This window comes from Thamnophis sirtalis, unplaced genomic scaffold (genome assembly GCF_051295495.1).
Source record: "Thamnophis sirtalis isolate CommonGarterSnake01/CBP01778 unplaced genomic scaffold, rThaSir2_p1.2 scaffold_1, whole genome shotgun sequence".
Lineage (NCBI taxonomy): Eukaryota > Metazoa > Chordata > Lepidosauria > Squamata > Natricidae > Thamnophis > Thamnophis sirtalis.
This window is the reverse complement of record NW_028261381.1, coordinates 183,647,604-183,674,270: the sequence shown is the minus strand read 5'-3', so window position 1 is coordinate 183,674,270 and position 26,667 is coordinate 183,647,604. Positions and strand designations below refer to the sequence as shown.

The window sequence follows — 26,667 nt, the reverse complement described above, 5'->3', positions numbered from 1 at the left end:
TCCCCGCCCTCCTTCTCCTCCTCCATAATAATAAACACCATCATTAAAAACAAACCCTCTTTCACAAGTAATTTTTTAATTTAAAAATACAGAAGTTAAAAGAGCTGCTTTAAAAAAGAAAGAAAAAACATACATCGCCCTATTAGCTAGAATGGCTTCCAGCAGAAAATCAGAAAGAGCCTGGGAATGTTTTCCAACTCCCGGCCGTCTTTCACTCCAATATTTGTGAATGGTGGCTGCCTCCCCCAGGGGCTCAGAGGGGGGAGGCTGATGGAAGATTTAAAGCGGGGCGAAGGAAGGAAGGAAGGAAGGAAGGAAGGAAGAAAGGGGGAGGATGGAGGTGCAGATGGGGGTAAATTGTGAGACAGGCTAATTAATTAATTCTCAGCAGGTTCAGAAAAACCCTTGGGCTCCTGAGAGCTTCTGAGAAAACCCTAAAAAGGCTCCCCCCAAAAAACGGGTGTCAAGAGATCATCTGCATATCCTCCATGTGGGGTGAAAAAAAGATCCTGTGGGATCTGGGAGCCACAACGAAGGATCCGCTCCTTCCCTTTGCAAAGCCCGAGGGTCTCTGGGCCAGGAAGCCGAGACCGTGGGAGAGATGGGGGCCCCACTGGAGAAGGCGGCAGAGGGCACACGCCTATGGGGTGCCACGGAGGGAGATTAGGCGGAAGGAGGGACGCTGCCAAGGGAACGGGTGGAGAAGAGGCGGCGTAGCCCACGGCTGCGTAACTGGCGATAGCAACGGGGCTTAGAGTTATATACCGCTTCACAGGGCATCCTCACAGCCCCCTCTAAGCGTTTGACAGAGTCGGCTTCTGGCCCCCAACAATCGGGGCCCTCATTTTAACCACCTCGGGAGGCTGAGTCAACCTTGAACCGGCCAGGACCGAACTGCTGGCAGTGGGCGGAATCAGCCTGCAATGCTGCTTTCTGACCACTGGGCGGCCGGAGTTCTTAGAGCAGTGTTTCTCAACCTTGGCGACTTTAAGTCCTGTGGACTTCAACTCCCAGAATTCCCCCAGCCAGCTGTCGGCCCCCTTTAAGAGAGGTGCCACCTCGGGAGAGCTGTTGGTAGCGCGGTGGTCAGAATGCGGCATTGCAGGCTGATTCTGCCCGCTGCCAGCAGTTCGATCCTAACCGGCTCCAGGTTGACTGCAGCCTTCCGTCCTTCCCAGGCGGATGAAATGAGGAGCCGGATTAACGGGGGCAAGAGACTAACTCGGGGAGTCCTGCGATGCCCTTATGGGCCGGGCCGTGTCCGGGTGCCCTCACCCGACGCAGGGCCCTGGGGTAGGCCGGCCGGTGCCCCTGCGGGCTCTTGGTCCTGCAGCCGCCGGAGGGTTTGCAAGAGGGCCTGGCGCTGCCTGGCCTGGCGCCTGGTCATCAGCCCCACCTGGGCCTCCAGCTGGCCCACCTGGCTGTCCTGCTTCTGGCGGGCCTTCTGGTAGGCGAGGAGCAGGGAGCTGCGGGGAGAGAGAGGGGCGAAGGGGCTGAGAAGGGGGCTCCGGAGGCAGCAGCACAGGCCTTCCCCAGATGTGCTGGCTGAGAGAGATGGGAGTTTTAGTCCAACACATCTGGAGGGGGGGAATAAGGGACTGCGGATGGCTGGGACAGCCCAGCTTCTCTTCCCCCCATGGCGCCCCCTGCTGGTAGACTGCTGCTGCCCATGGCGGTTTAATCTCAATGCCACATCTCATCAGTTTATGCTTCTCAGACCCCCCCCCCTGGAGGGTCCAGAGGCCGAGGGGCCACCAGGGAAAAGGCGGGGAGCCCTTCCCTCACTTACCTATGGGCCTGGAAGAGGTCCTGCATGAGCTCCATCTCCTGTGCCTCATGGGCCCTGTAGTCCTGGCTCTTCTCCTCCAGCTCCACCCAGAGACCCTCCAGGCGTTCCTTCAGGGCCCGGATCCTGCAAAGAGATGGAGGGGGTCAAGGGGAGGGGGAGGAAACCCCCCACCACTGAGAGGGGAGCCCCCCACCCCCGTGGAATCAGCCAACCCTCTGGCTTTCATTGCCAGCCTGCATGCCGGCCCGGAGGGGATGATGGGGGCCATAAGAAGGAACCATGCTCTCATACGGGGGGGGGGGATTTCTTTCCCCCCTCCCCCCCAAAAACAGATGTGGGGGGCAGAGAGCGAAGGCTCCCCCCCTGTGAGGCGGAAATGGAGGGATTCCATCTGAACATCCAGGCTGAGATTTCCAGCCCAGCCGCTCAGGTGATGATGATGATGGTGGAGGAGGAGGATCGGAGGCAGCGACGGAAGCGCTGTGTGGCCCTCTTTCCCTGGCCCTGGGGGGGGGGGGCTGGATTGGACCGTGTTCCCTTCACTTCCAGAGACTTCAGAAATCAAGGCTGCCCATCGTCTCCCAACCCTCCTGAACTCCAGCTCAGTTTCTTCCACTTGGCTCCTCAAATCCCTGGGATTTTTTTCCACGGTTAGAAAATAATCTAAGCAATTTGATCTGCTTTGCCAGAGAGAGAGGGGAGAGGGGGGGGGGTTCTCTCATAACCCTACAACAACAATTCACACACCCCCCCCGGGAATTTTCCCTTTTCCTTGGGACCCTGGAGCAGATCCAGCACACGCAGCCCAAATGCTCTCTCTCTCTCTCTCTCTCTCTCTTTTGAAATTTAATTTAATTTAATTTCTTATTTTATTTCTCATTTTATTTCTTATTTTATTTATTATTTTATTTATTATTTTATTATTATTATTTTAATTATTATTTTATTGTTATTTTATTTATCATTTTATTTATTATTTTATTTATCATTATTTCATTTATCATTATTTTTATTATTTTTTATTATTTTATTATTATTTTATTTATCATTTCATTTATCATTATTTTATTTATTATTTTATTATTATTTTATTAATCATTTTATTATTATTTTATTTATCATTTTATTATTTTATTATTATTTTATTTATCATTTTATTATTTTATTTATTATTTTATTTATCATTTTATTATTATTTTATTTATCATTTTATTATTTTATTTATTATTTTATTTATCATTTTATTATTATTTTATTTATCATTTTATTATTTTATTTGTCATTTTATTTATCATTTTATTTATCATTATTTTATTTATCATTTTTTTATTATTTTATTATTATTTTATTTATCATTTTATTTTATTTATCATTTTATTTATCATTTTATCATTTTATTTATCGTTTTATTTATCATTTTATTTTTTAAAAATTTTGTTTGCCACCCGCCCCGCTGCAAAGGGAACCTTACCGAGCCGAAGTCTCCAGGACTCGGAGCCTGAGGGCTTCCGGCTCCCTCCCGGCCAGGCTCCCCTCCGTGTCCTTGGGTGCAGCCGGGGGTCTCCTCCGAGGAAGGCCGTTGGGGGCCCAGGCCTGAGCGTCGGCAGAGGAGAAAGCAGCTGAACTCTGTGCTCAGGACGGAAGCCTTTGGGGGTGGGCTGTGCGTTAAGTTATGGCTTCTCCTCGGCCAACGAGCCCCCCCCTCCAGTCATCGCCCATCTTGACTGTGCCCTGGTGGGGGGCGGGGGGCTGCCCTTGGAAAGGATCCAGGAGCTTCAATTGGTTCGAAATGCGGCGGCCTGTATGGTTTGGCCAAGTCTAGATTTGCACCCGGGTCCCCTCTCTGGCGGGAGTCGCATGGCTGCCCATTTGCTTCCGGGCCCAATTCAAGGTGCCGTCGGCCCCCTTTAAGAGAGGTGCCACCTCGGGAGAGCTGTTGGTAGCGCGGTGGTCAGAATGCGGCATTGCAGGCTGATTCTGCCCGCTGCCAGCAGTTCGATCCTAACCGGCTCCAGGTTGACTGCAGCCTTCTGTCCTTCCCAGGCGGATGAAATGAGGAGCCGGATTAACGGGGGCAAGAGACTAACTCGGGGAGTCCTGCGATGCCCTTATGGGCCGGGCCGTGTCCTGGGCCATTGCTATTCTGGGCAGGCGGGTGTCCAGCCTCTTCTGGAAAGCCTCCGGGGGGGGGATCACCCAACCACATCTGGAGGCAATTGAATTCCTTATTGTTTCTCACGGTCAAGGAAATCCCCCCGCTGGATCTCTCCTTCGCAAGTCCTGTCCTCCCCTCCCAACCCCCTCCCCCGTTGCTTCTTGCCCTGCCTGGTGGTGCCTTGGAGAATAGCTTGACAGCCCCCCCCCCTCGGTTTCTCTGTGGCAGCCCCTCAAATATTGGAAGATGCTGGAGAGAAGCAACTTAGAACAGAGGAGGAATTTCCTGACAGTTAGAACCAGTGTTTCTCAACCTTGTCAACTTGAAGATGTCCGGACTTCAACTCCCAGAATTCCCCAGCCAGCGAATGCTGGCTGGGGAACTCTGGGAGTTGAAGTCCGGACATCTTCAAGTTGACAAGGTTGAGAAACACTGTCCTAACCACTGCTGGGGAATTCTGGGAGTTGAAGTCTGGACATCTTCAAGTTGACAAGGTTGAGAAACACTGGTTAGAACAATGAACCAGTGGAACTCCTTGCCTCCAGAAGTTGTGAATGCCCCAATACTGGAAGTCTTTAAGAAGATGCGAAGGGGAGCCTTCCAGCATCCCCGGAGGAGGGAGGGTCCTGGGAATGGGGGAGGTCTGGGCTGGGGAGGAAGGCTTTTACCCCAGAGTCTTCCTCCTCACTGCTGCTGCCGCCGCTGCTGCTTTCTGGGGAGGGGTCCGGCTGTCCCCGGAGGTCTCGCTGCTCCCCCTGGAGGGTCTGGATCACCAGTAGGCAGGCGGCCTCCTGGGCGGGGAGCGTGTGGGCCCAGAGCGCCAGGCCCTGCTTGGCCTTGGCGGTGAGGTGCACCCTGGTGCCCAGGTCAGCCAAGGCCTCCTGAGGTGGGGCAGAAGGAGACGGGGGGGGGGGGGGGAGAGAAAGGTTAGGGTTAGACGGGGGGGGCAGCTGGCATTTTGGGGGTGCAGAAGAGGGGAGTTCTCCTGCTTGAGGGGGCTGGACTAGAAGACCTCCAAGGTCCCTTCCAGATTCTATTCTATTCTTCATTCCAATATTTATTCTATTCTATCCTATTCTAAATTCTCTTCTCTTCTTCATTCCAATATTATTCCATTCCATTCCATTCTATTCTATTCCATTCTATTCTATCTTCTATTCTATGTTATTCTTCATTCCAATATTTATTCTATTCTATCCTATTCTAAATTCTCTTCTCTTCTCTTCTTTATTCCAATATTTATTCCATTCCATTCCATTCCATTCTATTCTATTCTATTCTATTCTATCTTCTATTCTTCATTCCAATATTTATTCTATTCTATTCTGTTCTATTCTAAATTCTCTTCTCTTCATTCCAATATTATTCTATTCTATTCTATTCTACTCTATTTTTCATTCCAATCTTTATTCTATTCTATTCTAAATTCTCTTCTCTTCTTCATTCCAATATTTATTCCATTCCATTCCATTCTATTCTATGTTCTATTCTTCATTCAAATATCTATTCTATTCTATTCTATTCTATTCTACTCAAAAGGCAACTGAATAGGTATGATATGGGATTTCTTGCCTGAGGAGGGGGCTGGACTAGAAGACCTCCAAGGTCCCTTCCAAATCTCCTCTCCTCTCCTCCCCTATTCCTCTTCCTTTCCTCTCCCTCTCTTCTTCTCTTCTCTTCTCGGGGCCCATCATCCCCAGTGACCAAACCCCTTCGGATCAAGATCAGCCCTGCTGGGGGGCGGGGGGGGGGGAGAATCAGGGGGCAGCCTGGGTCCCTTCAAAGAATCAAATGGTTTTCTGGACCCTCACCACAACGGGGAGCAGAATTTCCATGGCTAAGCCAGCGGTTGTTAAGGGAGCCATGTCAATTTTATGACCTCTTTTTTTGTCCGGGGTCGTTAAGTGAATCACTGCAGCTGTCCAAGCAAATGCATGGTTATTAACCGAATCCAGCTTCCCCCGTGGTCAGAAGCCGGTCAGAAGCTGGCTGGGAAGGTTGCAAATGGTGACCACGTGACCCCAGGACGCTGCAACCAGCATAAGTACAGGCGGTCCTCAACTTACGCCGGTTCACTTAGCGACCGTTTGAAGTCACAGTAGCACTGGAAAAAAAAATAGACTCGGGACCCTTTTCCACACTTAAGGACCGTTGCAGCTTAACGCCCCTGTGACTGGCTTAAGAACTGCAATGATTCGCTTAACAACGGTGGCGAGGAAAACAGGGCAAAAACTCACTTAACAAGTTTCTCACTTGGCCCATGGAAGGGAGAAGGACGGGAAAACGCCCGTCTTTGGCTGGCTGGCGGGAGCCCTCTGCCCTGCAACCTTTCTCGCTTACTCAGGAACCCAGCCCCCCCCAAAGATGGTGCCCCCCCTGCCCCTCCCTCGCGGGCTCACCCGGGCGCTGTGCAACTCCCGCAGCAGCTGGCCCTTCTCCATCCGGGGTGGGGTGGCCGAGCCGGGAAGCGCCTCCTGGACGGCCCTCCGGCCCTCCGCCACCTTGGCCTCGATGCCCGCGCTGAGCCTGGCGGCCACGGTGGCCAGTCCCAAGGGCGGAGGGTGGCTGGGCAGCTTCAGGGACCTCTGCTGGGCCCGCAGGTGCCGGATGAGTCCCTGCAGCCTCCGCTTGGCTTCTGCCCCCTCGGAGCCCGTCAGTCGCAGGGAGCTGAAAGGAAAGGGACCTTTAAGGACTCCAACTCCCAGAATCCCCCAGGCGGCTCTGCCTCAGGCCCAGCCGTTGTAGGGGGAGAAAGCCCCCCCCACACTCTTAAGGCTAACTGGGTTCCCCCAGTTAGTTTTGGATGCCTCTCTGGGTCTTCCTCCCGCCCACCCCCTCCCCTCCCTTCTGGGAATCCCCTGCTGACGGCCTCCCGGCCCTCCCGGCCCCTCAATACCTCCCCGGGACCCCCTCTGGGTTGCAGGGGCTGCTCTCGGCGGCGGTGCTGCAGGCTTGCAAAATCCAGAGGGCTTTTTTCTCCAGCGCAGGGTTTGGGTCCTCGGAGGCCCCTACCAGGAAATGCCAGAGAGGGAGACGTCATGGGATCCTAGGGCTGGGGGACGCCTCAGAGGTCATCTAGTCCAGCCCCTGCGCGAGGCAAGAGTTTTACACCCTCCTGGTCAAGAACCCTCAACCCCAGGAGGGAAAGTCTTCTTCTGTCCACCGATGCTCCCATCCCCCCAGCAGACCTGTTGTAATATAGTTCCTTGTGTAGGTGTGGGTCCCCCATGGCCCAGTTCATACCAGGGCATGCAGAGCCACGCTGAACCACACAGGAGAAAACAAACTCCTAAAACGCCATAACATCCTGATAGTTCATAACAGAACATCCTGAGATGTGCCCTACCAAGGACGCCCAGGATTTGACCATATATAGACAGAACTTCCCTGAGCAGAAGATTAGAAATTGTACTTTTACAGGCTGTTTTTAACCACATGCTGATTGCTCCTCCTGCCTTTGTCCTAACTCAATAAAAGGGGCTCTCAGACCCCCAATCTGGGTCGTCGCTCCATCCCGAGAAAGATCGTGTCCGTGTCTTTTCTCCACATTGGCCTCATGGACGAACCACGGGAAAGTCACATTTGGTAGCAAACCGTTCTTCATATGTTTCAGCCTCCAGTCCCCTAATCCTCTTTGTTGCTCTTCTCTGCACTCTTTCTAGAGTCTCCACATCTTTTCTACATCGTGGAGACCAAAACTTCAGTGGGTCCCAGCATGCCCTGCCCCAAAGTGTCCCCCTCCTCCCCTTTCTCAGTTTTTGGGGCTGGGGGAGGAAGAGGCCAGCTGTGTCTATGGGCGGGGGGAGGGGGAGAGAGATGGGCAGCCAATTCCAGGGGTCTCACCTGCCTGAGGTCCCTCTGCTCCCAATTCTGGGCTCGGCTTCTGCTCCGCGGCCGTCAGGGCCAAGAGGGTCTCGTAGGCCTCCAGGCAGCGTCCACTGGGGTGATGGGGTGTCAAGAGGGGAAGGGGGGGGAACAGGGGCCACACTAGCGCTCAGACCCAGAGACCCACCAGAGACGGCCTCCTGGATGCTGCCCCTCCCAGAAAAGTCCGAGTCTGACCGGATGAAGGGAAGGGGCTGCTCTTCCCTCCTAGCAGCCTTGCGAGGGAGGCCAGTCTCAGTTTACGCCCCCCGCCCCAGCCTTGCCTGCCCACCTCCAGCCCCCCCAATTCAGCCCACGTTGGCCAGATAAGAATTTCTCTCTGCAACTCAGCTCAAGCAGCTGCCCCTTGTAGCCAGGGGGGCTAAGACCCCTTCCTCCCCCCCAGGACCCTTTCTTCCATCGTATTATTCATTTATTATAGCCCCCCCCAAAAAAGAGACATAATGGGAGGGAAGGAGGGAGACAGATTCCCAGGCAGCTCAGGGGTCCCGTTGGAATACAGGCAGTTCCCGAATTACGACCGCAGCTGAGCCCAGAGTTACGGCCATCGGTTGTGCCCGTCATTAAGCGGGCGCTCACCTGATGTGCAGGGCCAGGGCCAGGCCCGTCTGCTGGGACTCCTGGCATCCGAGCAGCAGGCTGAGCTGCTCCGCGTCCGTCTTGGATTCCTGCAGGGCCCCAGAGAGCCCCCGGTTCAGCCCCCGCAGCCCCTCCAGGCGCCTAGTGGGGGGGGAGGGCAGAGGGTCCCGGTCAGGGCAGGGCCGCTACTACGGCTTGTAACCCAGGTGTACCTAAGGGGGCGGCTGCTCCACCCGGGGCAGGGTGTTCCTGCAAGGGGGAGGGTGGGCCTCCACTCCTCAGAGAGCCCCCTCCCCGAGGAAAGTCCCAGCAGGTGCTCTCAGGGGGCGAGGGAGCCCCCTCCCTCCAGAGAACTGACAGAAGGGCGGGGGGGGGGCCTCCAAGACCCTTGCTGGATCCTTTGCTCCACAGGTCATCCCCCAAATTAGGCAAGGGGGGGGGTTGTCATGGGGCACCGTTACAACCGCCTCCATGGGACGAATCGGTCAAGGATCCCTTGCTGAGAGCCTTACAGAAATTGGGGGTGGGGGCTTGAACCCTGCGCATGCTGAGCGATCCTCCCATTTCGGCTGCACCACCCCCCCAAAAGCTTCTCATGGCCGAGCAAGGGGGGGGGCATCAGGGACCCTACCTGTGGAGCTGCTCCAGGCTGCTCTGGATCTCTGTGGGGGGCCAGGCTGGAAGGGAGGGGGCAGGCTGGAAGCTGGTAGCCCCCCAGGGAGGATGGGGGCCGTTCTGGGCAGCCCCTGAGGGGGGGTCCTGCAAGGCAGGGGGCACATCAAAAATACAGCAAATCTTCCCCCTCCCCAGGGTTGGAGCTTAGCTTCCTTTGGCTGAAGCCTCTTCTTCCCCCCCCCCTCTGACCTGGGGCTGAATCCCCCCCCCCATCCGGCCATGGAGACGCCTCCCTTGCAGCACCTGGGCTCCTTCCCCTGGGGGGCCGGGGGCTCCTCCAGCACAGGTCTCCACCCTGGACAGGCTCTCCTGCAGCTCCTGCACCTGGATGGAGAGGGGGGGGCGAGGAGGGTCAGGCAAAGAGAGAAAGCCCCCCCCCCCCAAAAAGAAAATTTATCACAGGCCTCAAAAGATGGAAGGAGGAGGAGGAGGAGGAACTGAGGAATTGGTAGGTGGGGCCTGGGGCTCTCCGAGGGGCTGCTGCTTCCCCTAATTTCTGACGGAAGACCCTTCCACACTGGGGAGGGGGCTTCTCAGTTGCTGCCTCCTTTCCTGGCGTGAGATTCCCCCTCTCAACTTGGAAATGTGATTGACAGCTTTCAGCAAAACTTCGAGCTTTGGTGGTTTCCTTCCTTCTTCCTTCCTTCCTTTTTTCCTTTCCCATCCTTCCCTCCCTCCCTCCTCTCTCTCCCTCCCTGCTCTTTTCTTTCTTTCTTTCTTTCTTTCTTTCTTTCTTTCTTTCTTTCTGTCTTTTTTCTTTTTTTTCTTTTTCTTTCTTTCTCTTCCTTCCTCCCTCCCTCTACCTCCCTCCCTGCTCTTTTCTTTCTTTTTCTTTCTTTCTTTCTTTTCTTTTTCTCTTCCTTCCTCTTTCCTCCCTTCCTCTACCTCCCTCCCTGCTCTCTCTCTCTCTTCCTTCCCTCCCCCCTTCCTTCCCTCTTCCCTTTTTCCTTCCTTCCTTCCTTCCTTCCCTTCCTTCCTTCCTTCCTTCCTTCCTTTTTTCCTTTCCCATCCTTCCCTCCCTCCCTCCTCTCTCTCCCTCCCTGCTCTTTTTTTTCTTTCTTTCTTTCTTTCTTTCTTTCTTTCTTTCTTTCTTTCTTTCTTTCTTTCTTTCTTTCTTTCTTTCTTTCTTTCTCTTTCTTTCTTTCTTTTTCTTTTCTTTCTGTCTGTCTTTCTCTTCCTTCCCTCCCACCCTCTACCTCCCTCCCTGCTCTCTCTCTCTCTCTCTCTCTCTTCCTTCCCCCTTCCCTTTTTTCCTTCCTTCCCTCCTCCCGATCCCCAGGCTAAACCAGGCACCCCCATCCCATAACCCCCAGCAGAGCCCCCAAGGCCCCCCCTGCCTGGGAAAGGTCCTGGCAAGGCTACCAGGCTCAGGGCCCTCCGGACCTCTGGCTCCCCCTGCTGGATCTGGTGGGCAGCAGCAGCTGAAAGTGGCCCCACACTCTTCCCCCCCCCCCCCGCCCCGTCCTCCGGGTGCCCGGGAAGCCCATTCGCCAAGGGGGCAAAGCTTTGTCGCGCACCAGCCGTGGGAAGAGGGAGAAGAGAAGAGGCTGGGGGGGGCACACTTTACTGCCCAGGAGGGCAAATAGCAAAGGAGGCTCCCCTGGATTGGCATCATCACCATCATTATGCGGGCAGAGGGGAGAAGATCCAGATGGGAACTGGGGGGGGGGGTGGAGGGCTGGAAGGGACCCTCTCGGCTTCCCTGGACCTCCCCCCCCCGCTGCCCCTGATCTGAGCCTCTGGCAAGGGGGCCGGGCGGTTCTTCACCCGGCTGCACAGCGAGACCCCCCCATCCCGCCCCCCATTACCTTCCTCTGGAGCCTGTGGCGCTCCTGCTGGTGGGCGGCCACGGAGGCCTTGGACCGGCTGAGCAGCTCCTGCTGGGCCTCCAGCTGGGCTCGCAGGGCGGCGTTCCTCTCCTTGTAGAGGGCGGCCATCCTCTCGCAGGGGGGCTCCTCAGCCTCCTCCTGGGGGGAGCCCCCGGAGCCCTCCCTCTGGAGCCCCTCCAGGCCGGCTCCCAGGCCCTGCCAGGAGGAGACCAACCAGGAGGCCCATTTCCAACCAGATGGCTTTGGCAGAACGACCCCCCCCCCAGAGCCCCTCCGTTGAGGGGAGGCGCCCCTGACCCCCACCCTGCAGCCCCCCCTCCCAATGGCGAAAGGCGGTCAGGGGCAGCCAGGTGGGGCCTCGGGGGGCAACATTCAATTGTGCTCCCTCTTTAAAGGAACCTTTCGGTTCAACTTCTTTATTTCTGTTAAAAATTCTGCTAAATTTTTCTAATTTTGACATAAACTGTGTGGAAATGGTTAAAAGCAGGCGAGGAGACACACTCCACTTCCTGGCTCCTTACTCCCTGGCTGGAAATACAGAATACCAGAGTTGGGGGGGGTACCCTGGAGGTCCTCTAGACCAACCCGCTGCTTAAACAGGAGACCCCAGACTGTTTCAGACCAGGGTTTTCTTGCAAACCTCCAGGGATGGAGCCCCCTGTTCAGGTGTGTGTATGGGGTGGGGGTGTTCAGCCGCTCGCCCCCACCCCTCCCACCCTCCTGCACACCTGGGCCAGCTGGGCTTCCTCGTTGGGAAGGGGCTTCCGGTAGGAGAGGAGGAGGTTCTCCAGGGAGGAAAGAGCCTTGTGGACATCCAGGAAGAGGTCAGCCTTCCCTGGGAGAGAAAGAGGCCAGGCCAGCCAATCCAGAGGTTAAGCCCTGGAGGCCAGGTGGAGAGGACACCAAAAGAGGGATGGGACAGAAGACCCACTCCTCACATTGGGCTGCAGAGGGAATCCTCTCCTCCTGGGAACCCCTTTGGAAGGAAAGGCAGGGAGGGGACCAATCTGGGGGTTGGACTAGCAGACCTCCGGGGACCCTTCCAGCCCTGTTGTTGTGGGGTCTCTCCGAAGGAGTCGGGGGCCTCGTGCCGAGCTCCTTCTGAAAAGAGGCCGGCCGGCAGAGGAAGGAAACCATCACCCAGCCTTTTCTTCCTGGCTCCCGATTCAAAATCCGAGCCCCCCTCTTGGGGGTCTTACCTTGTTCTGTGCCGGCTGGAGGCGGGGGAGAGGGGCCCCTGGCAGGCCTGGCTAAGGGGACGGGCATCGGGGGAGGCTGGTGGTGGACTCGGAGCCCAAATCAGAAAAATAGTCTTCCTCCTCCTCCTCTTCCTCCCTATAGCGAGAAGGAGGTGGGGTGAAGGAGCTGATCCCCACTGGGGGGGGGAGGGGAGGGCCACCTGGGCTCCAGACTCACCTCCTGGAGACCCCACATCCCCCCCCAACCCTGGAGATGCCTTTGGAGTTCAGATTTACGGCATGCAGAATGAGGGCAGGTAGCCCGCATCTTACGACCTTCTGTTTAGCGACCGTCTGCAATTCTAGCAGCCCTGAAAAAGTGACTCATGGCGGCTTTTCCCACCTGATCCAAAGTCGGGCGCTGGGCAAGTGGCGCGCGTGCTGGCGACGGTGGCAGCCAATGGGGGAGCCGTTTAATGACCGAATGATTCGCCTAACACAGTGTTTCTCAACCTTGGCCACTTGAAGATGTCCGGACTTCAACTCCCAGAATTCCCCAGCAGTGGTTAGGACAGTGTTTCTCAACCTTGTCAACTTGAAGATATCCGGACTTCAACTCCCAGAATTCCCCAGCAGTGGTTAGGACAGTGTTTCTCAACCTTGTCAACTTGAAGATATCCGGACTTCAACTCCCAGAATTCCCCAGCCAGCATTCGCTGGCTGGGGAATTCTGGGAGTTGAAGTCCGGACATCTTCAAGTAGCCAAGGTTGAGAAACACTGTCTTAAGGGGCTGAGAGGGCGAGGACCCCTTGCCCACCCACAGCAGGGGAAGAAGCTCTCCCAGACCTTCCCAGTTCTTGGGTGGGGGGGGAGTGGGTCTGTCTGACCCCCCCTCCCCAGAGGACGTCCGGCCCTCCAGGGGATTCCTGGGCCCAAAAGGAAGGGGAACGGTGTGTGTGTGGGGGGGGGGGAGGGAGGCACGGACCTGTCCCTGTCCTGCTGCAGCCGCTCCATCTTCCCCTGCAGCCGGACGATGGTGACCAGCAGGCGGGTGATGCTCTCCTCGTAGTGCAGGGCGGCCTCCTCGCTGGGCTCCTCCTGGCCGGGGACCCCCAGCTCCCCCTGCAGCCCACAAGAGAAGGGGAGGGGGCATCAGCCACGGAGGTTTGGGGCCTCCATGGGGATTTCCACGCGTGTTTGTGTGTGCGCGTGAGTCTTAAGTCCCATTTTTCTCATGAGAGCGTGGCCCCTTTAAGATCTGTGCGCTTCACCTCCCAGAATTCAGGGGATTCTGGGAATTGAAGTCCACCCATTTTTGAAGCTGTCAAAAGCAGAGGGATGATGATGGATTAAACAGCCGAATCGCCTGCAAGGCACCCCCGGGGGGCTCGGAAAGGACCCCCAGAAGGGACCCCAAGGGGCCACTGTGCCACAGCTGGTCTTGGACTCCTGGGTCCATTGTGGCCCGAGGGCTGCAGACCCACCATGCAGGAGGCAGGAAATCCCGCAGCTGCTTCCCCCAATTAAACACCGGAAGGCAGAAATGTGTGTGTGTGTGTGTGTGTCTCCTTTGTCCCTGCCACTCCCGGTTTTCCAGACTGAGGGGGTCATTCTGGGGGATGCCGGGGGGCAGCCTCCGTCCAGGGACCCCCTCGCAAGCCCAGGGCAGCTTCGCCAGGGAAGGAAGCCAGGAATGTTGCAGCTGGAAGGACCTCTCATTGCTACGCTCCTGGTTGATTGCCAGGGCCCCTCAGAGATCAACTAGTCCACCCCCAGCGGCCCCCAAGGCAGGAGATTGGAGTGGCTCACGTGAGAAAGGGGTGCTGTTCCGGGGAGTCTGTTCGTTCCCGATGGGAGAGTCAGAAACCAGAGATGGTTTCCTGTGGGGGGAGACACACACACGCCCTCCAATTCCCCCCCTACCTCTTCCATGCTTCCTCTTTCTGCCTTCTCCCCCTGGAGCAACCTGGTTCTCAGCCTCGTCCTGGCCCCGATGGAGGGCGGAGGGCTTTTCCTGTTGATTCGCAGCCTTCCCGGCTTCCCTACCCGTTTCCTGCCCTCCCAGAGAGGAAGGGGCCGGGCCCCGGCTGAGCCTCGCCTCGAATCCTGGCCAAAAAAACCCCCCACCATATTTATAACTGCGCCACACAAACCGGGACAGAGTGGGTCGTAAAGTCTGCGCTGTGGCCTTGGGAGGTTAGGCGCCCCTATAAGGGACAGGAGGGTCTCACACAAGGACGATGCATTTTGCTTCATGGCACATCTCAAGGCGGACTTTCTCAACCTGGCGGTCAGGCCTGTGGCCATCTTTTAATTTGGACCTCTGGCCAGCCACACTTTCTATTATTCCGCTATGCCTTTTTCTATGGTGGGAAGATGGGGAGGAGGGGATGATATGGAGTTAGATGCTATGTAGCCATAACAACATTCTTTCTAGAAAACCAAGGTCATCCTTTGGCTCTGCGTCTCTGCACCTGACCGGAACTGGAAGTGCCAGCGTGGCAGTGGGAGATGGGACCATGGGATGGGCTTGTGGGTGTGGGGGAAAGATCTTGAACTTTCAACTGGGTGGGGGAAACCAGGAAGCTTTCAGATTCGGATTTTCCCAGATGTGCCAACATGGCTCTCTTGGTAAATTGGGACTTTTGAGCAATCCTTTGTCTTGGGCTCTGATTTACTTTCGGATGCTATTTGGACCCTGACTCTTGCAGCTGAAGGTCTGGGGGATTCTGGGAATGGCTGAAACTTCAACTTTCTTTTTTTGGGGGGCGGGGGGAAACCTGTAACCTTTCAGATTTGGGTTAATGTCAGGGTTCCAAGTAACACCCCCAACGAAAGAAGACTCCGAGGCTTGAAGTTCCTCAGAGTTGCAATTTATTAGAGATGCCATCTTTTATTGTTGTGTGTATGTGTTGTTTATGTAATAAAAATTAAAATTAAAAAAAAAAAGAGATGCCATCTTGGCACATCTGGGAAAACCCAAATCTGAAAGCTTCCCGGTTCCCCCCACCCAAATGAAAGTCCAAGTCCCTTCCCCTGCACCCAGGTGTCCATCCCATGGTCCGATCAGGCTATCTCCAAAACAGGAGATGCCTTCCAGTCACCCCATCACAGCTGCAGGGCCAGGTGACCTTGACTTCCTGAGAAAGAATGTTATTATGGCTACATATCACCACGCTCTGCGTAATCCCCCCCCTCCCATTTCCCCACAGTAGAAAATGTGCCAGCCTGAAGTCCCAGAGACGGCTTCCAGGTCTGACAGGCTGGGGGATTCTGGGATCCTGGGAGTAGAAGTCAGCAGAGCCTCCAGCCACCAAAGTTAAGAAACTTTGAGTTTGAAGTAGGCAGAAATTCTAACAGGATGGAGCCCCCAAGCAGTGGCTTAATTGCGTTATTATCCGTTGCAGCTTTTAGGGTTGGGCTAGTTGAATGCAACGAAAGGAAAGAGGAATATTTAGGGAAAGAAAGGTGAGGGAGGGTGGGAAGGAAGGAAGGAAAAAGGAAGAGAAGGAAGAAGTAAAAGGGAAGAGAAGAGGAAAAGGAGGAAGGAAAAAGGAAAGAAGAAAAAGGAAAGAAATAGAAAGAAGAAGGAAATAGAAAAAAAGGGTGAAGGGAAAGTGAAAAAGAATGAGAGAAGGAAGGAAGGAAGGAAAAAGAAAGAGAAGGAAGAAGAAAAGGAAGAGAAGAAAAAGAGGAAAGGAAGGAAGAAAAAAGGAAAGAAGAAAAAGGAAAGAAATAGAAAGAAAAAGGAAATAGAAAAAAAGGGTGAAAGGAAAGTGAAAAAGAATGAGAGAAGGAAGGAAGGAAAAAGAAAGAGAAGGAAGAAGAAAAAGGAAAGAGAAGAAAAAGAGGAAAAGGAGGAAGAAAAAAGGAAAGAAGAAAAAGGAAAGAAAAAGGAAATAGAAAAAAGAGTGAAAGGAAAATGAAAAAGAATGAGAGAAGGAAGGAAGGAGGTAAAAAGGAAGAGAAGGAAGAAGAAAAAGGGAAGAGAAGAAAAAGAGGAAAGGGAGGAAGAAAAAAGTAAAGAAGAAAAAGGAAAGAAATAGAAAGAAAAGGAAATATGAAAAAAAGGGTGAGAGGAAAGTGGAAAAAGAACGAGAGAAGGAAGGAAGGAAGAAAAGGAAAGAAAAAGGATAAAGGAAAAAGAAAGAACAGGAATAGCATAGAAAAATAGAATAGGAAATATAGAGTAGAATAGAGCTGGAAGGGAGAAGAGCTCCAAGGAAAGAAAAGGAGAAGAAAGAAAGAAAGAAAGAAAGAAAAGAAAGAAAGAAAGAAAGAAAGAAAGAAAGAAAGAAAGAAAGAAAGAAAGAAACACGCAAAGGCCTGGAGTTGGGGGGTCTCCAAACTTTCCAGGAACTGGGGGGGGGGCGTCTTTCAATGCAATGATTTCTAGGGTTCGGGGGGGAGGGGAAACTCCCTGCTGGGGAATTCTGGGAGTTGAAGTCCGGCCTCTTAAAGGAGCCGAGGCCGAGAAACGGAGCTCCAAATCCAAGCCAGAAGCGGTTTTGGCGGAGAAAGAAGCGGGGGAAACTCCGGGGCGCTGCAAGGGAAGCCCCCCGGCGCTCCCCTCCCCTCCCCTGGCTGCCCCACCTCTTGGGGGGTGGGGGAGGAGACTCCAGCGCCTTCCAGCCGCCGCTCGCCTACAAACTACAAGTCCCGGCAGCCCTTGCGAGGGCGGCTGTTTTTCCTCCCCCCCCCCCGGCCGCCTTCCGTCCCTCCGGTGTCTCCGGGTGTTGCAGATCCAGGTGGGGGAGGCTGCAAAGGGGCGGCGGGGGCTCCCTCGGCTTTGCAACCGGCGCTCCCTGCCTTTGCAACCGGGCGCCCGCGTGCGCGGGGGGGAGAAGGGGTGCTGGGCGGGGCGGGGGCGGCTGTGGGAGTGGGGTGGGGGGTCCAGGAGTTCCTTCCAGCAGTGGGGGCCGCTGCTGCGAGAGGGGAGGGGGCTTGTACTTGCAAAGAGGGGAGGGGGCTTGTACTGAACCCGGGTTCCCCTTTTGCAGAAGGCTCGCCGGACCCGCCTCGCTTCGCCAGGAAGGGGGGGTGTCTGTCCAGGAGGCCCCCAAAGGAGGTTGCAGGAGACCCCCTCCCCAGCCCCCCGCCCCGAAGGTTGCCCCATCGCCCCTTCCTCTAGAACCACAGATCAAAAATTTATAGGGGAGGAGTTGAATTAAAAGGCCAATTGAAAGGTAAAGGGAAGATTAAAAATAGATTAAAAATGATGTAACTGATGACACAAAGGTTGTAGGCGGATGACACACTGTAAGGTTTAATGATGTAAAAGTGGTTATGGATAAATAAAATAAAAACTTTTCATAAAAGGAAAGAAAAAAGTGTAGGGCAGTGTTTCTCAACCTTGGCAACTTGAAGATGTCCGGACTTCAACTCCCAGAATTCCCCAACCAGCATTCGCGTATAAACAATTCAGTGTCTAGGACAGTGTTTCTCAACCTTGGCAACTTGAAGATGTCTGGACTTCAACTCCCAGAATTCCCCAACCAGCATTCGCGTATAAACAATTCAGTGTCTAGGACAGTGTTTCTCAACCTTGGCAACTTGAAGATGTCTGGACTTCAACTCCCAGAATTCCCCAGCCAGCGAATGCTGGCTGGGGAATTCTGGGAGTTGAAGTCCGGACATCTTCAAGTTGGCAAGGTTGAGAAACACTGGTGTAGGGTCTTTTGCCTGGGGGGGGTGGACTAGATGACCTGCAAGGTCCCTTCCAACTCTCTTCAGCTGTACGGAGTTGCGCCTGTTCAAAATCTCTGGAGTTTGGCCTCTTTGCTTGTCTCCCCCCCAAAGGCAGGAGGGTCAGACTCCCACCAGCTCACCCGGCCATCCTGGACTCCCCCCCGGACTGTGGGGCCTGGATGGACACCTCGGAGGCCAACAGCACCACGGAGGAGGGAAGAGGAGAAAATGGCGGCCGAGCAGCGTCCCAGGACCCGCTCCAACCCAGAGGGGGCCGAGGACCGGACCCTCAGCATGCAGGCCAGCGTGGGGAGCCGGAGCGAAGGGAGGGGGAGGCGGCCAGCACCACACCACCACCCCCCTGCCCCCCAGTGCTGGCATCCAGGCCCCCAACGGCAAGACCTGGCTGGCCCCAACCCCTCCCTCCGAGTTCAGGTCCGGACGCCGCGGGTGAACTGCCCGGAGAAAGTGGTGAGTGGGGACAGCGGCACCCGGACACCCCCCTCCAACCCCCCCCCCCCTCCCGCTTCTATCCTCCCGTTTTTCCCTTTCTCTGCACCCGCCTCCCCTTACCCAGGTCTCCGATTGGCAGGAGATTCCTCCATTGGGTGCTTCCCTCCTTCGGCCCATTAAAGCAGCCGCCTCCTCAGGACGTCTCAGCGTGGCAGTCTGTCTGTCTGTCCGTCTGTGGGTTTGTGTGTCCGGCAGATGCACTGCAGTTGCTAGGACTGTCTAGGCCTTTGAAACCGAGAGATTGTCCCAAGGACACGGCTGCTTTAATGGGGCCGCAGGAAGGAGGCTTTGCTCAGAGGCCCCGTGGAGACCCTCCGGCAAATGCTTCTTCTGCGTGGGGTCCTCGCGGCTCTCTGAGCCGGGTTGCTTCCGTGCAGACCCTCCCCTCACCAGGCTAAGTGATGAACGGATGAATGCTCCCTCGTATCCCTGACGGTTAAAATGCCTAGTGGTCAGAGCAGGGTTTCCCAGCAGTGTGGCAACCCGAAAGGAGTGGGTGGGGGGTGGGGGTGTTTGGGTTTCAGCCTCCCAGAATCCCCCAGCCACGCATCTTTTTAATACATATTTTTTATTTCCATTTTCATAACGTATAATCACATGTATACTATTACATAGCCAATATCCTATTGTATTAAGTAGTAATTACATCAGTTCCTCTTGTCATCAACACCCAGAAAGATTAACACTCATATTATTGGCTCCTTCTGCTCTCCATACACCTCTTTCTTCTACCTCTCTCTACCTCCTTACCTTCCTTCCCCATCATCCTTTCCTACTCTACTTCCCCTTCCTTTCTCCTTCTCCTCTCTCTTCATTCCACTCCTCCTTATCCTCCTCAACTTCCCCCTTCACCCTCTCTTCTCCTATTCCTCTCTTTCCATCTTTCTCTCTACATTCTACTCCTCCTTATCCTCCTCATCTTCCCCCCTTCCCCTCTCTCCTATCCCTCTCTTCCCATCTTTCTTCTCTCCTCTGTTTCCCACTCTTCCTCTCTCCTATCCCTCTCTTCCCATCTTTCTCTCTACATTCCACTCCTCCTTATCCTCCTCTCTTCCCCCCTTCCCCCTCTCCTATCCCTCTCTTCCCATCTTTCTTCTCTCCTCTGCTTCCCACTCTTCCTCTCTCCTATCCCTCTCTTCCCATCTTTCTTCTCTCTTCTGCTTCCCACTCTTCCTCTCTCCTATCCCTCTCTTCCCATCTTTCTTCTCTCCTCTGTTTCCCACTCTTCCTCTCTCCTATCCCTCTCTTCCCATCTTTCTCTCTACATTCCACTCCTCCTTATCCTCCTCATCTTCCCCCCTTACCCTCTCTCCTATCCCTCTCTTCCCATCTTTCTTCTCTCCTCTGTTTCCCACTCTTCCTCTCATTGGTGCATTTCAGCTTCTGAGCAAACTCCATTCTGTGTTGATGGTATTTATGCTTCCATATCAATATACTTCACATATTAGCTCTTTTGCTCTCCATACACCTCTTTCTTCTACCTCTCTCCTACCTCCTTTCTTCCCTCCATCATCCTTTTGTACTCTATTTCCCCTTCCTTTCTCCTCCTCCTCTCTCTACATTCCCACTCCTCCTCATCCTCCTCATCTTCCCCCTTCACCCTCTCTCCTATTCCTCTCTTTCCATCTTTCTCTCTACATTCCACTCCTCCTTATCCTCCTCATCTCCCCCCCCTTACCCTCTCTCCTATCCCTCTCTTCCCATCTTTCTTCTCTCCTATGTTTCCCACTCTTCCTCTCATTGGTGTATTTCAGCTTCTGAGCAAACTCCATTCTATGTTGATGGTATTTATGCTTCCATATCAATATACTTAATATATCTTAGTTTTTAAAATAATAATAAGAGAAGACAGTATACATGTGCAATCATATTACATTAAAATCTAACTACCCTCGTCAAGCCTCCCTCCCTCCCACCCTCCCCCCCCCAATCCCCCCAGCCTTTCCTCCCCTGACTTCCCAGAACCCATACACGGTATGAATCTTTAACCAAAACAGTCTAAAATATATTGGAAAGAAGAGTAGAAAAATTGACAACTTCTTTACATTGAGCTTAGCTCCTCCTTGCTAAACTAACCAGCCACGCATCTTATGAGGTTGCCGGAGTTGAGAAATGCTGCTTGAGAGGGAGGTCGGTGGGACTAGAAGACCTCCAAGGCCCCTTCCAGCTCCGTTCCGATTGGTTGGTTGGAGAGCTGCAAAAGAGAGCGATGGAGGCCCCACCATAAAGTTGCACAGAGAGAAAGAAAGAATTGCAGAGGCCACTCAAAAGAAGCTGGGAAGAATTGAGGGGCAAGGAAGCTAACGGGTCAAGAGTTTTAAGTCGTTTGTAACGTCAAATAAGTTGGGGATTATCTATAACAGTGTTTCTCAACCTTGGCGACTTTAAGTCCTGTGGACTTCAACTCCCAGAATCCCCCAGCCAGCGCAGCTGCGCTGGCTGGGGGATTCTGGGAGTTGAAGTCCACAGGACTTAAAGTCGCCAAGGTTGAGAAACGCTGATTTATAATGAGATGGAACGACAGGTAAAGAATCCACCTGTTTTCTCTGGTGCACCGCATGACGTTTAACCCCACCCGAATCAAAGGAAAGAGGGAAAAAAGAAGGAAGAAAAAAAGAACGTTTAAAAGACCCGAATAGATCGACGGAGGGGGAGGGAGAGGCAGAAATGGCATCCATCTTCCACTTCCTTCCTTCCTTCTCTCTCCCAGATCATCTGCTTGGATCTCTCGGAGGAAATGTCCCACCCGAGGCTGGAGTCGTTCAATGGGTGAGTGGAGATCCCTCCCTTGGCAAGAGGGATCTCTTTTTTTGGAGGGAGGGGGGGTGCTGGCTTCCTGGGATCCAGCAGATCCTCCTTGGGGGAGACGGAGTGCCGGTGATAGCGGGGAGAAACCAGGATTCCAGCCTTCTGGTTCTCGCCGTGGCTGTCCCGCCTTCAGGCCGAAGGGGGCGTCTCAGCCTCTTCCTGGGGACGCCTTGCAGTCAAGATTCTAGTCCTCTTGGCTGAGCGGAAAGGAATCCTGGTGAGGTGGGCCTTGTCTCCTCTGGAGCCCCCTGCTTTCTTAGGTCTCTGGAGGGGGAACGAGGCCGGTGGCATCGCTGCAGGGACTCGACCTGTGTTTGCCCCCGCGGTGCCTCATGGGCCTCCTCTTCCTCTCCTCCCGCTGGAAAGGCTGAAGACCAACGCCCTCAACATCTGCCAGAAGATGATCGAGATGTTTGTCCGTACCAAGCACAAGATCGACAAGAGCCACGAGTTTGCGCTGGTGGTGGTGAACAACGACGTCACTTGGGTGGGTGTGTCTCCCTTGCGCCCCCCCCCCCCCCATACAGACACTGTCAGGGTCCCAACTGAGAGACCCACAGCAAAAATGAAGCTCCCAAGGCAGGTCGATTCCTCCGACGAATAGCTCTGTGGGGTATATTGTGTTGGGTCCTCATTTCACCCACCTCGGAAGGATGGAAGGCTGAGTCAACCTTGAGCCGGTGAGATTTGAACCGCTGAACTGCAGATAACAGTCAGCTGAAGTGGCCTGCAGTACTGCACTCTAACCACTGCGCCACCTCGGCTCCCAACCAGTCACACGGTCCAATTACAGCTCCTGCCTGGTTGCTTGGAGACATCGCCCTGCCTTTCTCTGACCTTGGGTCCCAAGAGAAAGTCTTGTGTTTTGACTACAAAATCCCAGCTATCCCCAATCCCGGCCCTCCCTGTCCCTCAGTTCCAAGGTAGCAACACCGAAGCTGGCTTTGGTCGGGAGTTACGACACAACTCCTCGGGGGTATGTGATGGACCAAATGTGGCCTCCCCCCCCCCCCCACCGTCACGTGATGGCATTTTATTGGCATTTTGTTTTCCGCGCCTGACGAACTCTGGATTCACTAAACTACTTTCGCATAACGGTGGTGATTCATTTAGCAACCATGGTAAAACAAAGTGGAGTGCAGTCATGGGGTGACTTGCTTAGCGGCCGACGCACTTGTGAGTGTAATTCCAGGCTCGTTCAGGATGCCTGCGATCCTCCCGCCCCCCCCCTTCCTCTTCCTCTTCCTCTTCCTCTCCACAGCTTTCCGGCTTCACCTCTGAGCCCCGGGAGGTTTGCAGCTGCTTGTACGACCTGAAGACCACCCTCTGCAAGTCCTTCAGTATCCTTCCCAAAAGGGGGGCATCCACTGGCAGGAGAAGGGATGGGGGGGGGCTTTGACCTCTGCTAGGGATCCCCCCCCCCCAAATGAAGGGAAATGTCCTGATCTGATTTGGAGGGAGAGACGGTGAGAAAAGCCGGGCTCTGGGTCCAATCCGCCTGGCCTGGGGCTCCCACGTCCTGCCTGGCTGGGGGGTGGGGGTGTCCCTTGTGGGCAGAATTCGGATCTGGCCCAGCAGGAGCCATGGAAGTTCTTCGGGGCCTCCTTTGCAGCTGGAAAATGGACTCCAAGCCAGTTCTCTGGAGGGCAGAGCTTGAATCAAGAGCAGAGCTGGAAGGGACCTTGGAGGTCTTCTAGTCCAGCCCCCTGCAAGGGTGGAGAAAGGAGGGGCTCCAGACAGCCCCATCCCTTTGCTGGGATTGTAGAGTTGGTGCCTTGGTTTCCAACCCTTTTAGTGACTGTTTGAACTTACAAGCGCACTGAAAAATGACCTTTTTTCCACACTTACGACCGTCACTGCATACCATGGTCAAATCTTGGCAACCAACTTGCACTTACGACCCTTGCAGGGTCTCTGGCGGTGTGTGTGTGTGTCACGCAATCCTCTCTTTGTGACCTCCAGGCAAGCAAGAGCCGCTACTAACTCAACACCGGGGAGGAAAGGTCGTACAAAATGGGGCAAAACTCTCCCTTAACAGCTGCCTCGCTTAGCAACCGAAACTGTAGTCGTAGGTCGAGGACTGTCCGCTGGGGGTGGTCCTAGCGGGGGATCCCGGCATTGGGGAGGCGTGTGGAGAAGGTCTCCCACCTTGGCTGGCTGGGGAATTCTGGGAGTCTTAAAGTCGCCATGGCTGGAGACCCCCTTGTCCTAAATCCAGGCATTGACCTTAACGTTTGCTGACCAGATCTGGACGGCCTTTTCAACCTGATGTGAGTCTCTCACCTTCGTTCCCTGGGCTTGGTTGACCCTTCCGGGGTCCTGGGCAGCAGCCTTGGGGGTGTGGGTCTCCAAATGGGTGGGGAAGGGTCCCTAGCAGCCCTCCCCTTGAAGCTCCAGCCCTGCACGAGACCCCAAATTACCTGCCTTTCTAAGACCCCCAAGGCAGGAGAAGGAAACCCCTCAGAATCCAGGAGGTTTCACGCTAGGCTGGTTCTCACGGCGGTCCTCGTCCTGTGGCCGTCCCGGCCGGGAGGGTTGGGGCGCTGGGTCCTCACGGCTGCGCCCACCCACCCCCCCGCCTCCTCTCGTCCTCTCGGCAGACAGCAGAAGACGGAGCTCCCGGTGATGGAGAACATCCAGACCATCCCGCCGCCTTACGTGGTCAGGACCATCTTGGTCTACAGCCGCCCCGCTTGCCAGCCGCCCGTGGTGATGACCGAGCAGATGAAGGTGCCCGCTTTCTTGATCTCACAAAAGGGTGCCTCCTCCTGGAGGGGGAGGGGAGACACACGGGGTTTTTGGTGGGCCCCCCGAGTCTCGTGGGGAACAGGGATGCCAGCAAACCCAGAAGGCCGTAGAGCGGGGTTTCTCAACCGTGGCAACTTGAAGATGTCTGGACTTCCTTTCCCCACCATCCACTCGGAGCAAAAGAAGCTTCTTGAAGGAGAAGGGAAATGACTTCAAAAGGAAAAAAAAAACGGGAAGTCCCGCTGCCTTCTGGGAAGAAAAGAAAAATCACCTTTGGGGGCTTTTGAGGAAGAATCTCCTTGGAGGTCCAGCCCTGGAGACTTTTAAGGGGAGACCTGAATGTCTGGAATAGGGGAGGGTCTCCTGCTTGAGCAGGGAGGGGGCTGGGCTAGAAGACCTCCAAGGTCCCTTCCAGCTCTCTTACTCCGATCCAAAGCCCCTGGGGTTGAGTCTGGGAGCAGCTGCCTTCCTAGGGCAGTGTTTCTCAACCTTGGCCACTTGAAGATGTCTGGACTTCAACTCCCAGAATTCCCCAGCAGTGGTTAGGACAGTGTTTCTCAACCTTGTCAACTTGAAGATGTCCGGACTTCAACTCCCAGAATTCCCCAGCCAGCGAATGCTGGCTGGGGAATTCTGGGAGTTGAAGTCCGGACATCTTCAAGTTGCCAAGGTTGAGAAACACTGTCCTAGGGAATGGGGGCTGCCGTTGTGGGGGGGCATCGTTTCCAGCCCTTTTCCCAGGGAAGGGCAGCCTCCGAGGAGACACCCTTCCACGGCATTGGAGAAGCAGAAGGTGAAGGGACCTAAAGGGAAAAGGAAAGGGAAAAAAAACCCCTTGGAGGGGAGGGAGGGGGGAGGCCCGAGGTTCTCTCCCCCTCCTGATTGCCTCTCCTGCCCCACAGAAAATGCTCCAGTGCCCTTATTTCTTCTTCGACGTGCTCTACATCCACAACGGCATTGAGGAGAAGGAGGAGGAGGTCACCTGGAAGGTAAATCCATACCTGGGGACTCTGACCTCTCACCCAAGGGACCAGGGATCTCCCACCTTGGCCATTTTGAGACTGGTGGACTTCAACTCCCAGCATTCCCCAGGCAGCAAAACCCCCCCTCCCATGAACCATAGAGTTATATTGAAAGATTGACCCACTTTCTTTAAAGGGGGGAGTGTAGACCTTTATTCCTCCCTTCTTCTGCTTCCCTTCCTTCTTTCTTTCATCTTTTTCTTTCATTGATTCATTCTCCTTCCTTTCATTTTCTTTCTCTTTCCTTTATTTGTTCACCTTCCTTCTTTTTCTTTTTTTCTTTCTCTCTCCTTTATTTATTTTCCTTCCTTCCCTTTCTCTCCCACCCTTCCTTCCTTCCTTCCTTCCCCACAAGTGTTAAAGTGGCCAAAGGTTAGAGGTGCCCCTGGAAGGCACAGAAGGGGGCCCTTTTGAGCAGCGTGATCCAAGCTTCCAGTCCTGGAGGAGGTCAGGAGCCCTTTCTGACACTCCGTGGGCGCCGGGAGCAAATCCCGCCCGGCCTCCTCCTCCTCACGGGCACGTATCCCCCCCCCTCCCCTCGCAGGAGACCTTTGCCGCCTTCAGCAACCTGGACGCCAAGGGCACCAACTACAAGTACGAGGTCTCCCTGAGCGGCCCAGCTGTGGAGCTGCACAACTGCATGGCGAAACTCCTGGCCCACCCGCTGCAGCGGCCCTTCCAGACCCACGCCTCCTACGGAATGCTGGAGGAGGAGGAGGAGGAGGAGGAGGAGGGGGGGGCCCCCGAGATGGAGGCCGTGGTCTGACCCCTCCCCGCCGGCTGGGAGGAGGAAGCGGGGAGACCCCCTGCCACCTTCAGCGGGCGAGGGGGCTGTGAGGAAGACCCCTGCGAGACCCCCTCGGGGGAATTTCCATGGGTGGCTGGAACCCCCAGCCCCCCCACGAGGACGAAAGAAGGGCCCCTGGAGGGGGCTGCTTCCCAGGGGGGGAATGAAAAGCCGGGGTGAGGGGGTTTGTTTCAGGGTCTGTTGATTAAAAAATGTGATCTACTTTCCTGCGAGTCAGATCTCGAACCTTCCACAGCTGGACTCCAGTAAAGTTTGGCAAAATCTTCTTTGGCTTTTGGTCTTTGGCTTCTCCAGATGTGCCTCTGGCTTCACCCGGGGACCCCCAACTCCCTTGCAGGAGGAGCTCCCTAACTTTGAGGAACATTTGTTTGACTCTTCTGAGTTACGATGGTGCTGAAAAAAACGCCCGGTCCTCACACTTACGGCCGTTGCTCCTCCCCCCCACGGTCACATGAGTGCAGTTTGCATGCTTGGAAACTTTCTTGCCTTTACAACTGGTCCCCTGGTTGAGACTTTTATTTATATTCATATATAAATCACCTTTATATATATATATGATGTGTTAACCATTGAGCTACAAGGCTCGACTCCTTATCAGCCAGCCAGGGTGAGAGGTATATATTTAAAGTCACAACCCCTGGTATGCCCAAATATGGGAGGAAGGTCACACTTCCACTCTCTGTCCTTCGGCTCGTCACAAGTGACCATCCAGACAGAAACCCAATATAACAAATGTAACAAAAAGGCAACAGTAAAAAATATTGGGTTTCTGTCTGGATGGTCTCTTGTGACGAGCCGAAGACAGAGAGTGGAAGTGTGACCTTCCTCCCATATTTGGACATATGTGCAAGGGGAACCTTTACCTTAGGCTAAAATAACTTTATTGTGATGTTGAATGAACATTAATTGGCATACATTAAAAATTTCATTGCATACAGCTCTTCTTAAAAGGCTGCACACACACCGTTTCACATGGAATAAACATGACA

General features: G+C 54.3%; 2 protein-coding genes across 2 annotated transcripts; one reads left to right on the top strand and one right to left on the bottom strand.

Annotated features, from left to right (window-relative positions):
• Positions 1-1,243: 1,243 nt before the first annotated feature.
• USHBP1 (USH1 protein network component harmonin binding protein 1) lies at positions 1,244-14,102 on the bottom strand. Its single transcript, XM_087706079.1, has 15 exons — positions 14,015-14,102; positions 13,077-13,213; positions 12,177-12,247; positions 11,641-11,747; positions 10,892-11,107; positions 9,327-9,407; positions 9,040-9,167; positions 8,409-8,549; positions 7,788-7,882; positions 6,841-6,952; positions 6,344-6,611; positions 4,613-4,825; positions 3,261-3,382; positions 1,790-1,912; positions 1,244-1,466 (listed from the first exon to the last, which is right to left on the bottom strand). The coding sequence occupies exons 1-15, from the start codon at positions 14,021-14,023 to the stop codon at positions 1,244-1,246; spliced, it is 2,046 nt and encodes a 681-aa protein (XP_087562205.1). The 5' UTR covers positions 14,024-14,102.
• Positions 14,103-17,892: 3,790 nt separating this feature from the next.
• Positions 17,893-25,944, top strand: BABAM1 (BRISC and BRCA1 A complex member 1). The gene is given in 11 exon segments (XM_087703419.1): positions 17,893-17,994; positions 17,996-18,115; positions 18,117-18,210; positions 18,213-18,250; positions 21,003-21,061; positions 21,467-21,587; positions 22,362-22,440; positions 23,346-23,370; positions 23,701-23,830; positions 24,751-24,837; positions 25,415-25,944. Coding segments are annotated over 11 exon segments (1,011 nt in total). The 5' UTR covers positions 17,893-17,958; the 3' UTR covers positions 25,637-25,944.
• Positions 25,945-26,667: the final 723 nt, after the last annotated feature.